Source organism: Carassius carassius, chromosome 10 (genome assembly GCF_963082965.1).
Source record: "Carassius carassius chromosome 10, fCarCar2.1, whole genome shotgun sequence".
NCBI classification, from domain to species: Eukaryota; Metazoa; Chordata; class Actinopteri; order Cypriniformes; family Cyprinidae; genus Carassius; species Carassius carassius.
In genome coordinates, this window is record NC_081764.1 from 19,197,910 (window position 1) to 19,212,075 (window position 14,166).

The 14,166-nt window shown below is 37.1% G+C and overlaps 1 protein-coding gene across 1 annotated transcript; it reads right to left on the bottom strand.

Annotated features, from left to right (window-relative positions):
- Positions 1-2,369: 2,369 nt before the first annotated feature.
- On the bottom strand, positions 2,370-4,785 carry LOC132151933 (glutamine synthetase-like). Its single transcript, XM_059560486.1, has 7 exons — positions 4,655-4,785; positions 3,930-4,113; positions 3,662-3,823; positions 3,395-3,541; positions 3,189-3,316; positions 2,798-2,997; positions 2,370-2,706 (listed from the first exon to the last, which is right to left on the bottom strand). Exons 2-7 carry the CDS (start codon positions 4,093-4,095, stop codon positions 2,391-2,393), a joined length of 1,119 nt encoding a protein of 372 aa, XP_059416469.1. The 5' UTR covers positions 4,096-4,113; positions 4,655-4,785; the 3' UTR covers positions 2,370-2,390.
- Between the last annotated feature and the right edge of the window lie 9,381 nt (positions 4,786-14,166).

A 14,166-nucleotide genomic window follows, 5' to 3' on the forward strand; every position in this document is an offset into this window, starting at 1 on the left:
ACTAATGTAGGTAGGAATAAGTTACATAAATGATCTTCTCTGCTGAATAAAGCCATGTCAGATCTTCTGAGGTAAATCAAAGCAGGACCTTTCAAAAAGGATAATTAGAATCTGATGGTCCCTCAGTACAGACACGGGACAGTGGGCCTCCAAAGTGGTACCCATTTGGGGCACCATGGCGAATCAGGGGACTCGGGAGGCCATAGCAGTTCTGGGGACCTGGGAGGCCATGGCGGAGCAGATAGATCGGGATGCCATGGTGGAGCAACCTCCGAGGTCGAGGCCCCTGCTTCGGCCTCTACGGGTAGCTCGGCCACAGGTATATTTGTGTTTGTGACGTGTAGAAGGTTGCTCGTGGAGACCTATGACAGAAAGTGCACCGTTTGTTTTTTTTTATTTTGCAAAAGCACAATGTTTTGTTGTTATTGTCAGTGTACATAATTAAAAGTAGGCCCTTTTTTTAGATTTCTAGATCTGTATCTGAGTATTTAAGGTTACTTTGTGAATCAGGAAAAACTGAAAGTGAACGTGCTGGGGCACAGAGGGTTAAAGATGTTGCATTTCATTTTATCTTTAGACAGTAAATTTATATTTCAAATTCAATATTGATTTCAGAACGGTTGAAATTATTTACTGTATGTAACAAAAGTACTTTATAAGTAACTGTAATTAAATTACCTAAAATTGAGCAGTAATGCCTTACTTTGACCCAACCCTGGTCTTCACATGCTAAATGTTGAGTGCAGAGATCTAATTTAACACTTCACTTGCTGTAAATGCAGGCAACGAAAAATGGTAGTTAAGTTCCATAACAAACCACATGCTTTCAGTTTTACACTACTGTCTTGTAATTTTTAGGAATTAGGTGAAAGGTATAAAAAACAAAAATATTTACATAAAATATGACCTCCTTTAATATTTACCAAAAGCGCACAAATCTCCTCATTACCTTCTGAGAAGTGTTGACATTGTTCAGCAGAAAGACGCCAGAATAAAATAAGAATGTCTTTAACCCTCTAAATTGCCTTTCTGGATATTGATATCAAAATCAACTCAACAGGGTTCTCAGAAGAGAAAATGTGTATACTGCTCTTCACTGAACAGGCACTTATTTAGTATGTAAAACTTGGTTGAAAATTTTAGGTAATCCAAAACGGGGTGTCCAACACACCCACACACACACACACAAAAATCTATTGACCGTTTTTTAGTCAAGCCATGCTGCTTTTGTTGTTGTTGATATCTTAGCTCCATTTAGCCCTCTATTTAAACCCCCTAAAACTGACCTTTCTTGGATTAAGACTCCAGAAACCAGATTATAGGGTTCCCCATATTCAAAAGCCACAAATAGTTTACAGAAAGGCAAATGGAATGTACATTCCACTTCAAACCCACTCACATCAATTTTCAAAAATAGCAGTGGTCTTTCCACTAGATACACAATACATACACAAGAACACAGCTTTTTTTTTTTTTTCTTCCCCTCTTGCTCTAGTATAACCTGTAGTATTTTAGCATATTAGTCTTCTTTTACAGCCTCATTGTGTTTAGAACTGTGACGGTGCAAACCGTTCTAAAAAACTTCAAGAGAAAATGTCAGAGAAAATCACTTTAGTAGAAATTCTTAGCGTTTTAATGTAAAGAGACAAGTGTTTTTTTTTTTTGCCCAACATTGTACAGCCAAAATAAAATGCACAATCCTGTGAAAAGTCAGAGCCACATCAGTATAATGCATTTTGGTCCCTGTGAGAAACCGTACCATAACCTGGTAAAAAAAAAAAAAAATCTAAAACAGACTACAATAAGCATTAAAATATCTAGTTAGTTTATAAAAAAACACTTTAAATCTGATAACATTCTGAAAACAGATCAAAACACAAGAAAAGCTTTAGTTATAAAGGCAATGTAGTAGTAGTAATTTCTGGTGCAAACTCCTGGTCTCTATAAAACCAGCATCTCTGCCGGTATCATTACATCCACAAATCGTTATAAAAAGATACTGGCAGTTAGCAAGCTAAAAACTGTGGCATAAACTGACCCAATGAGTGTTTCTACAACCAACAAACAGGGAAGTGATCTAGTGCAGGGGGTGTCAAACTCTATTCCTGGAGGGCCGGAGTCCTGTAGAGTTTAGATTCAACCCTAATTAAAACACACCTGATCCAACTAATCAAGTACTTCAGGCTTATTTGAAAACATGCGAGTTGGAGCAGGGTTGGAACAAAACTCTGCAAGGCTCCGGCCCTCCAGGAACGGAGTTTGACACCCCTACTAGACTAGTGTCATCCCCTCATTTCAGACGGACTAATGAACTCAAAATACAAGGTGCCAGTACGAGATTTCATAACTAAAAAAAATAAAAAAATAAATTGATGCTTCAGTCCAGTATTTCACTTGTATTTCACAGGCTCTTCACCCTCTTCGTTGAGCAGACAAGTGCGTACAAGAGCTTCAGTGACTGCGTACGGATCGCAGTTGGCTGAGGGACGACGGTCTTCAAAGTAGCCTTTCATTTCCTGGCCCACAGATCGTGGGATTCGGATGCTAGCACCGCGGTTAGCCACTCCAGCAGAGAACTCATTGATGTTGGAGGTCTCATGATGGCCGGTCAGTCGTCTGGCATTGTCCAGCCCACCTTTAGGATCATAGGCACGAATATGGTACTGGTGTCTCTTGGCCAGCCTCTCAATTGACTCCTCAATGCATCTAAAATAAAAATAAATTGATTAGCATTACTAATGACCATTTTATGTCAGTGCTACAGCGTGGAAGATTCTAGGCTCTCTTTTACACATACTTCAAACCCCCATCCTCTCGCATCTCCTTCGTGCTGAAGTTGGTGTGGCAGCCAGCTCCATTCCAGTTCCCTGTAATGGGCTTGGGGTCGAAAGAGGCCACAACGCCAAAGTCCTCACAAACCCTGTGCAGGAGGAAGCGGGCCATCCACAAATGGTCTCCCATCTCAATGCCCTCACAAGGACCAATTTGGAATTCCCACTGTAGAACAAGACAATTTCAGCAACTAATTTTCTGAAAGTTGATTACGGAGTATTGTACCCTACACACACGTACATATGTATACACAATATTCACAACAGACACAACTGAAATTAAAATTATTCCCTAGAAGCATAAAAGGTGCTGCTTATTATTCGTTACCCCAGTGGCAAGACTTTAGAAGCCTTTACCTGTGCAGGCATGACTTCAGCATTGGTGCCACAGATTTTTACTCCAGCATACAGACAGGCTTTATAATGGGCTTCTACAACATCTCGTCCATAGGCCTTATCAGCTCCCACACCACAATAGTATGGACCTAAATCAAACAAATCCTATTACATTTTTTTCAAGTTTTCCAGCCACTTAAAACCTCGTTTACATAGGTGACATCTACCTTGAGGTCCAGGGAATCCATTGGAGGGCCAACCAAATGGATGACCATCTGTGCCGAGGACAGTGTATTCTTGTTCCATTCCAAACCAAGGATGCTGGTTCAGCACCATATCCATGATCTTTTTACACATCTGGCGAAGGTTGGTTTCTTAAGAAACGTGCACACACACACACACAATAATAATAATAAATAAAATGCAACTTTTTATGTGATATCACCTGGATAATAATCATCTGATATTGATTGTGGTATTTCACATTTACTCACCTGCAGGTCTGTGGTTGTATTTGAGGACTTCGCACAGAACCAGTTTGTTGGGGTCTTTCCTGAAAGGGTCTCTGAACATGGCTTGTGGGATCAAGTACATGTCACTGTTGGACCCCTCAGACTGATATGTGCTGGAGCCATCAAAGTTCCATTCAGGAAGATCTAAAGAAAAAAAGAAAAAGAAAAGTGCAACGGTCATGGTGGTTTGGTTAACAACTTTGTGTGATTTAAAATGAAAGACAAATGATACATTCAGCCTAATAAATACCTTCAATGGTCTTAGGTTCTGAATCTAGAGTCCTGGTCTTGCATCTCAATCCCTCTCCAGTACCATCGATCCAGATGTACATAGCCTGAACCTTGTCTCCCTGAGGGAGGTCCATATACTGCTGTTTCACAGCTTTGCTCAGTTTGGAACTGGTTGAAGTTGCCATGATGATGCTATATCAATCCTATCAGAAGACAGCGTTGTAAATACACATAGCAAACGGTTTAGAAAAGAAAAGAAAAACTCAAGCTGACAGAGCTCAAGGAAACCCCTATTATCAGAAACGTGGCCGGAGCCGCTCAAGTCCATTACGCAATAACTCTAACAATGGGAGTTACCATTGTACCAAGAGCGAGCGTCTCACGATCAATTGACTTAAGTTAATATGGTCATCGTGTACGAATTTAACGAAATTAACGTCATTAACAGATCACACAACATAACGTTCAGAGGGAGCTCAGAAAACCGTAGTTTAAACACTTTAAGTAACGTTAGGCCATTTAAATGCTAGGCATAATGCAACACTGATGCAACATATTGCTGTGATGACATCAAATTGGGAAATACACAACAGTCTTCGACTTTAACTTAAACATGAATTCACTCATTTAAACCCTTCAGATTAAAACAAAAATGTAAACCTCGTTTAATCATAACATGCACTGCGGCCACTACAAACACGTTTTTTATATATATTTTTTGCTCAGAATAATTAAGATACATACCTATAAACGAAAATAAAATGTCACTATACGAGTGCCAGTGTTTCCAGAGGGTTTTAGAAAAAGAATCATGAGTGTCTTTCATCCTCCTAACAGCTTTTGCTTTTGGCGAACTTTTAAAGCGGGGTGCAGATCCCTCCTCTCCTGATTGGATGAAGTAAAACCCAGTAAAACGTGATTTGAGCATGGCTAGGTGACGTCATTACGAAGTAGCGTTTCATTGATCACCATTGAAAACATGCTGTTCATCCGCACGCATTTCAGGATGAGTCTTTGTTAGACAAAGAACGTCAAATAGTCTGTTAGTGTAAGTAATTTTACATCATCTTTTAATAATGACTTAAACATAAAAGTCCGTGTACTTTTTTCTTATAGCTGGTGCCAGCAAAACGACTGTCAAGTTCAAGAAAACTAGGAAAAACAACCATTGATCACGCCTCTAGTGGTGTTTGTTGAAACAGCGCGATGTATTGTGTACAACATTCAGAAAATCCACAATTAATTGTGTAAAACACGAAGATCGACATCTTTATGAATGAATGAAATAACTCTTGTCTGGTTTAAGTGAACTGACCGTTTGTACCTCTATCTCAGTCAGTGAGGCAGATGAGTCAGATAGGGCTCATTGATGTTTCTCCTTTTTTCATCTGTTTTTGTTGTTGTTTTTGTTTTAATGTTCATCTGGGGGTGTAACCCTAAAAACACACAATGACGTGATCAACATAATCAACTCATAATCAACCTAGAGTCTCCATACTTCACAGCTTCAAATCATTTCAGTATTGATTCAGTTCTGTTGCATAACTGTAAAATCCATCCGTTGAACATACATATGTGTAAATATGTGTGCATGTATACACAGTGTATATGTGTAAATATGTGTGCATGCTGTGACAAACTCTCCACTGCACTCTGAACCAGCAAAAGACACAAGAGTAATGTTTTCACATCTGTGTGTATGTAATTTGGTGTGTATGTGGCTAATTATTTAATGCTTGTGTGTACAGTTACTATGCAAAAATATATATTTTTAGAAGGGCTAAAATATTTTAGAATTAAAACTGTGTATGCTTTTGCAAGATATGTGTGACGTTTTGCATGTTTTGTGTGAAGAGTTTTGAGAAATGGAGTTATAGATTCATATTTTTTAAAATAACTGTAAATAATACTGGCCCAGCAAAGTCTTGTGTGAAAATTATGTAGTGGTTATGTATGTATGTATGTTATGTGATTATGTTATCCCCTCTTGTAACTGGAAAAAGAGAATCATTATCACATATTTATATAATAGTGTAAATATTTTGAACCTGTATTCTAAATTCCATGACTGCTAAAAATGTGTAAAATGAAGACGTGGTATAAAAAGGAATTTTTTTTCTTTCTTTCTTGAGGATTGACATAATTATTGGTTACTGATATACTGACCAAAAAGTTTTAATTAAGTGTTGCCTACTTAGGATACCTGAGCTCTCAATGGTTTTAATTAGGGCCGGGACTCGATTAAAAAAAAATAATCGAATTAATTAGAGGCTTTGTAATTAATTAATCGAAATGAATCGCATTTTAATCGCATATAAATATTTGACCTGAGAACAGTGAGAAGTAATTTTTTTTTCACATGGATTTATAGTATACAATTGAATAATGACTGAATACATAAGCTTAAGCAACAAAATATTGTTTATTTTTGTTCAACCGAGTCTAGCAGACCAGTGCAATTTTTGCCATTAAGTGTAGCAATAGCATATTTAGAAACAATTTAGAAATAGCTGCTATATGTTTTGCGTTGAGGTGATACTTGAGGCTTGATGTGCTGCGGTGATATGCAATTTCTTGTTGCATAGCTTGCACACAACCATGCTCTTATCGACGCTTCCATCCGTTCGTTTTTTATAACAAAATTTCCCCTCCAAGGGGCCAACCAAAGCGGTCTCGTCTGCTTCTTCGTTCATGTTCACTGTGGTTTGTTGTTGTCTGAAGTCATGAACGCTAGTTGGTGCACCAGTATAATCGGTCCGCCGAAACTCATCCAGTGAGAAACGTTCCGCGGTGCAAAAATAAGTTATTAAAAATGCGGAAAAATGTTTTGTGTAATTAATTAATCTTAATTAACGCGTTATTTTTTGTGTAATTAATTAAGCTAATTAACGCGTTAAAGTCCCGGCCCTAGTTTTAATGCTTTATTTATTTCATTTTATTGCAATATATTTTGGGGTAGAATCTTCAAACTGAATGAAGATTCAAGTACAGAGGAAATAACCCTGGACTTACCTCCCACCTGGAGTTAATTTGCATGTTCAGTTTGGTAGGAGCAACTCGGTACTTTTGCAGTTCTCACAATTTGAATAAAGCTTTCTGACATTTTAGCTCAATTACATAAAAGTGCACACATTTTTATTCATTTAAAAGTTGTACACATTGCTTAAATATTAAAATATGTTTAGTATTGTGTTTCAAATATGAATTTTGCAACATCAGCAGTTATTGAACTGAGTCTACATTAAATTGATTCAAGCTGAATAATGACTAGTGTCTACTACAGACTTGCTTATATAAACTGAACTCATTTCATGATTACTGTAAAAAACTTTTACAACTAAACTTTTTAAACTTTTTAAAACTAAACTGAAATAAATTGAACTTCAGTTGAATAGTGACAATATAGTCTTTGTAGTGCTGCTTTAAAGCAGAATTTAGATTTGTCTCATTGATGAAGTTTGCATAGTTGAATCTATTATTTTCCTGTCCATTACTTTGAAGCTGTTTTGAAAGAATCTGTATTGTATATTATTAGGTATAGCTCTGCTGGAGACACGATTCAGTAGCTGACTCCTCGGGAGGAGACAGTCCTGATGCTTGGTAGACACTCTGGGACGTCCTGAGACTTCTTCACTGCAGTGGAACCTCTCTCCTTGAAGTTCTTGATGATCTGGTAAATTATTCTTTCAGGTGAGATATTCTTTGTAGCAATTTCCTTGCATGTGAGGCCATTTTGATCCAAAGGTTAGGGCTTCTTTTGAGGTAACTATTGCAAACAAGATCACAAGGATTGGAAACGCTTCTTCCCTCTTTTTATAGCAAACCAGTCTGCTCTTAAAATCTAATTAGTATGATAGTGATTTTACTTGACTAGTACTCATTCACACTTTCACATGTGCTGCTGATATGATTAGTCAATTAATGTTAGCTGACATTTTGTGTCAGGATCAAAAAACAATGATTTTTCTTTTTTTGTAAAGACTTCATTTTTTGGCCAATGAAGCTTTTAGCAATTATTTTAAATGCATCGGATACACTCTACACAAAAATCTAGAAACAATGTGAATGAACACCAAAACAGATTAAGCAGCAAACTTTGCAAAACAAAATTTATGTCACTGCCAAAACTTTTGACTGTACATGACTGTACATGAACGAAAATCAAACAATTGAGAGGTATGTCCACAAGATGTCGCTCTACGCTTTATTTATTTCATGCTGTCGAGTCTAAAGCAACACCTGAGTTCCAGCAGTAACGGTGAAGTCTGCACACACACACACACACACACACACACACACAGTGAAATATATCTGAAATATTTGTCTTAGAAATATTTACATTGTCATTTATCAAAGAGCTACAGAGAACGTCTGCTTTTATTAAAGAGTAACTAAACCCTAAACCAACTTTTTTTAGTTAATGATCTATAAGAATGGGGCTTTATTAGTGCTGTTCATTGATTCGAGTAACTTTTTTGACATTTGAGTATAAAGTGTTTTAATTCTACAATATATGGTGTAAAAACGTGTGAGTGCTGCCCTCTTCAGGTTGAACGGTGGCTACTGCAGTTGATTTTTCCTATTGGATGTTGCGGTGGCAAGTGACGTAAGCGGTGGCAGGTGACGTAGGCAGTTTCCAGCTCACCACGCCCCTTGGTACGAGCTACCACGCCCTTGGCAGTATAAAACCATCAAAATCACTGTAGTGAGTCAGGAGCTGGAATTGCGAGTATTGGTAACGACCAGGATAGACTAATATAGCATCTATTTAGCATAGCAATTATATAGTTATTTAGATCTTCAAGTTAGCGTAGATTTATCTGTATTTAGTACAGTGGTCAGGATGGTACAGAGGTGTGTTGCTGGTTGCTACAGCACTGCTGGACTGCATAGTTTACCAGCAGACCTTAAAATTAAGCGCCAGTGGTTGCATGCATTTGGCCTGGAAGACTGCAAGTTCCCGCCTAGAGCTTGAGTGTGCAAACTGTATTTACACGGGATTGCTTCTCCAACGCAATGGAGGTGGAAATGGGCTTCTCCACACAGCTCGTGCTGAAAAGCGACGCGGTGCGGGAGTTAAGACCGCAGTTTGAGCCAGCGGCTCGAATTGATATGAACAGACACCTCGACACCCTCCACTTCAGGTAAAAGTGGGGGAGAAAAGTCCTCTACTTCAAATGATCGCTCTGTTGCAAAGCTACTTGCGTCATTACAGTCTCTCTCCATTTTAGCGTCTCTGACAGCAGCTGTCAATCAATCCGTCACTGCGAGTCTCAGGATCATGCCGCACTCCGTCAGCCCCGCCCTAGGTTCGTCCCCCCTATCTCCGCTGTGATCTGCCCACTTTTCAGCATTTTTCAAATATTGTCAGTGGGAGGAGTCAGGCTCTGAGCAGGGGTTTAGTTACACTTTAAACTAAAGAGTTTGACCAACTTAAAGCATTGCATTTGAGTGTCTTATCGAATTCAGAAGGTACATAATGCTATAATACCATAATACAAACACATTTACCCTTTCTCTCCTTTTCAATCTCTCGTTCACATGCAAGTAGAATGTAAGCCCCTGTCCAGTGACGTAGAGCTGGATGACTCATTGCCCATCAAAAAAAAAAAAAAAAAAAAAAAAAAATAGAGAGAGAAAGAGAGAGACATCGCCTCCTCTGGCCTGATCCTCTAACCTCAACTTAAGCATCTACATGACAGGACTGTTGTGTAAATACAGAAACAAGTGGAATGTGAATTTTAATAGGCCTATCTACTTTTTTTTTTTTTCTTCACAAAGACCATCTATTGTTTCAAAATCTAATAAGCTTTAACTTTTGCTCTCTAAGATAACTTTTTTTTTAGATTTAATAACCTTCCAAAAATGTTGAAAGAGCCACAATGCGGAATACAGCAGGGAGTGAATCACACAATGGCGTGCCCTGTCACCCAGGCAGAAGTGTGAGGAATATGTTTCATTAATTAATGCACAGAGACTAATGAGCCAGAAGGTTAGAGCTCAGCAGACAGGCCAGTTTATTTTATCCTCTGTAGGGAAATTACTCAGTTGGGCTTGATTATGAATATTGCTGTGGTTACACAGAACTGTCAGTGCAGTGTGGTCGCACTTACTGTAAACTAACCGAAGCATTCAAGTACAGTTAACCACTGTCTCAATTTCATGGTAACAGTCTAAAAAAATTAGAGGTGTTAGACATGATGCAAGGGGCGGGAGTTGTTGTAGTATGACGTTTACACTTTAAGGCCAGGATGGCCGTTCTGTTGTTTTGGATCTTCGGTTGAACACTTTTCTTGTTTCATAACTGTGTAGCTATGAAGTATTTGGAAGCTTTTGAATATGCTCACAGTCCTGCATGACTTATAACATCAATATCCTGAACTAGTTTTAAATGCTCATGTCAATAAGTAATGTTCTCACACCCTTCAATTTCCTGTGATCAGTGAAACCTGTGAGTGAGTCATCATCAGACTCTGCAGTGCACCACAATAACCTATACTGAGGATGGGTGGAGACTGACAGAAGCTCTTGAGAGCTTTGGTTCAAACACAGACACAAACTTACATCAGACATAGACTCAGATGGTGTTGACTGAATAGTATGGGCATTTCTGATGTGTTTGTGTTGTTGTTTGTTTTCTTGTTTGTTTTGCTGTTGTACACAATACACACCGGATGACCAGAGTCTTGTGGCAAGGAAAATGCCCCGAGCAGGTTGGAAGCTTGATGTGAAATCAAAGAGGAGTTTATCTCACTCTGTTCTAGCTTTGTAGATGCTAATGCTATTGGGAAAACAGATCATCACTGCAACTGTTTGCTTTACTGTTATATGATGATGGAGAAGGAAAGTGGCTAGTCTGAAGAGGAATGAGGCATTCATTTTTACATGATGCCAGTTTCTCTGTGAAATTCATCAAATGACTCCCTAAGTTACTCAAAAAATAAATAAATAATATAAAATATCAGAAAATTATTAAAACAAATTCCATTTATGTGATTATCAAAATTGCATAAGATATTACGAATATTTATAGAAAACTGTGTTATGTTAAATGTTAAAATAAGATATGTTTTATATTATTATTTTAAGCATAAATTTAGAGAGGCTTGTGATTAAAACAAAAAAAACCACAAAATACTATATTCTGCTAAGACAAGTCTAGTGTTGCATTGCTGCGTCACAATTTTGCTTCTCAAGCAATTATATCTTATTTTAACATTTAACATGCTATTTTTCTAGAAAGCAAGACATAAATAATGAATTTTATTAATTAATTAATTTATTATTATTATTTTGTAGTGCAATCATTTATGTGGATGACTAGAACAATGAAAATAAAATAAGTTGTTTAGGCAATTACAATACAATCCATACTCAAAATGGAATGCGATTAAACACTCAGACTAGCATGGCAACTTTCTTGTCGCATTGTCAGATAAAACCATTGGATGTCTCAGACCCTGGTGTTCAGCATTCTAGTTTAGTATTGCATATATTTTGTGTAATCAGGATAGCATTTGAATATCATTATGGTGCACAAAATGTGAGGAAGATGCAGTGCCTGACATCACCCTGAATCTAAATGAATAGATTATCACACTATAAATAAATAAAACCTTTGAAGGATCAATTTATTTGAAGCATAAAACACCTTTATCACTGTGAATCTAAAGTTTATTTTAGCCCTAAGTACAGGAGCCTGAGACATGGTTCTTTGGTGAAATGTTCAGAACAAATCTATAAACAGCTGAAGTTGAATAGAAACTCTTTTATTTAAATATTCTTTTATTTAAATATATTTTGGCTTTACCCAAAATATTCATAGATATTTTACAGATAGGGACATGTGGTGGGTACAGCTGACTGGTCCAGGTGGGTTTGGATAGATCTGTGACTATGAAGAGATTTCACAAACAGCATAAGTGAATAAGACTGACGGATGTGCTGGTGCCATTAATTAAGGAGACAGACACCCTTGGGTTATTAGCATTTCATGGTAGAGAGACTGGATTTATCGGAGTGTAGCCTGTCCTGTGCAAAGACTAGAAATAATAAGTGCCATTCTAAAGCAAGAGATGGAACCATCTGGGAAATATGCACATCATTTTCAGTGTGCAAAGCATAATTTGTCATCAACATGTTGTCCTCCTTTCATAATTAAATTGTACATTTGATAACATACTAATATGCTTTTAAAGGTCCCGTTTTTGTGCTTTTTTATGAAGCTTTGATTGTGTTTACAGTGTGCAATATAACATGTGTTCATGTATCGCGTGTAAAAAACCACAATATTTTCCACACAATTCACCTATCTGTATACCGCTGTTTTCACTGTCATAAAAGTGGGCTGATGGCTTCCTTGTTCTATAAATTCCCTCCTTCAGAAATACGTAACAAGTTCTGATTGGGCCAGCAGTTCCTGTGTTGTGATTCGACACCAGCTGAGCACACGCTACCACAGCTTGCTGAGGACAGCTTTTCAATCTCAATCAGTTTAATGTCGGATTCGCACAAAGATTATTCTTGAAAGATGGAGCAGTTCCCTCTTTGTCTGGAGAAGGCGTTTATGGACCACAACCGGTAAGTGTATTTTATTATTTAAGTTGGTGCATTTAACAGTTTCTGTAACTTATTACACAAAGGGCAACGTTGTTTAGCTTTGTTAACTAGATGTTAGGGCTGTGCAAAAAAATCGAATGCGATTTTCATGCGCATCTCATCAGTAAAAACGCTCTTGTGATTATGAGTACATCTTCAGCACATGCTCCTGCCCACTTGCTTCTCAAAACTAGCCCAATCGCGTTTCCAGGAGGGCAACGTTCTTTTTACAGTAACCTATATTCCTCATCCTTTTCTCTGGATGATACAACATCCTTTTTTGACCTTGTTAAAGATTGTATTCCCCATATAGATGATGATTGTGTAGCACTGTGTGATCCAGATATTACATCTGATGAATTGGATGAAGCAGTAGGTATTTATCTCTAGACAAATCTCCAGGGTGTGACGGCCTCACTGCAAACTTTTATAAGCACTTTTGGAGCAAAGAAACTTTTATGCTTATGTTAAAAGAAGCAACAGAAAATATGACATTTCCATCCACCATGAAACAAGGTATAATAACTTTAATCCCCAAGCCTGATAAAGACCCTAAAATTTTAGATAACTTTAGACCAATTACATTATTAAACACTGATTATAAAATTGTAACCCTTATATATGTTAATAGATTAAAAATGTTTATACACAAAATTATAAGCGAATCTCAATCTGGCTTTATGAAGGGAAGATCTATACATAATATTCGATTAGTGTTTGATATACTACATTATAGACATCTAATAGAAGATGATAGTTTTATTCTCTTCATTGACTTTTATAAGGCATTTGACTCAATCGAACAACCTTTTATTTTTGATTGTTTAAGATTATTTGGTTTTGGAGATAAATTTCGAAACATTATAAAATCTTTGTATGAAAATTCTAATAGTTCTGTTTCCTTGCCAGGAGGTACATCACCAAGATTTTCCATCAGTCGTGGTATAAAGCAGTGTTGTCCTATTTCCCCATTTCTTTTTATTGTAACAACAGAATTGCTTTCAATCTTTATCAAAAAGTCAACGATAGCCCCACTAGAGGTACTTGGTCAGACACTAATCGTGTGAATTAATGCCAATCCATCAATGAGCCACCAACTGAGGCTTATAACATCCCTATAAAATCTAAAGTTAAATATTTAGGTATGCTTATTTCAAAGACTCCTCTGAAAATGAACTTATGAATGTGTGGAATACAATAGATAAATGTCAAATTAAACTCAATTCTTGGTTATTGAGAGATATAAGTCTATTAGGTAGAGTAGTTTTGACTAAAATGGAAAGTATTACAAGGTTAATCTATCCAGCATACACAATTGCTATTTCAAATAGAGCTATTAAAAAAATCAATCAAATTAACTTTGGCTACATCTGAAAAAAAGAAGACCCATTATATGAAGGTAGAGATGATAAAACAATATAAAGAGGGAGGTTTACAAGCTATTGATTTTGACTCTATAAATGGGACCCTTAAAATTAATTGGTTAAAAGCCCTTTTAAATAATAACAGTTTTTGGTTTCATATTCCCAGAGAGTTATTTAAGAAATTAGGAGGAATAGAGTTTCTTTTAAGATGTGACTTCACTGCTCAATATCTCCCAGTTAAATTATCCCAGTTTCACCAACAGGTCTTTTTATATTGGAAGATTTTATATAACC

Excerpts from the sequence above, each read along its gene's own strand:
- LOC132151933 (XM_059560486.1), bottom strand. The coding sequence starts at position 4,095 with ATGGCAACTTCAACCAGTTCCAAACTGAGCAAAGCTGTGAAACAGCAG. Across the intron at positions 3,824-3,929 it reads AGAACCTAAGACCATTGAAG|ATCTTCCTGAATGGAACTTT; the intron begins GTATTTATTAGG and ends TTTTTTCTTTAG. Across the intron at positions 2,707-2,797 it reads CGAGAGGATGGGGGTTTGAA|ATGCATTGAGGAGTCAATTG; the intron begins GTATGTGTAAAA and ends TTTTTATTTTAG.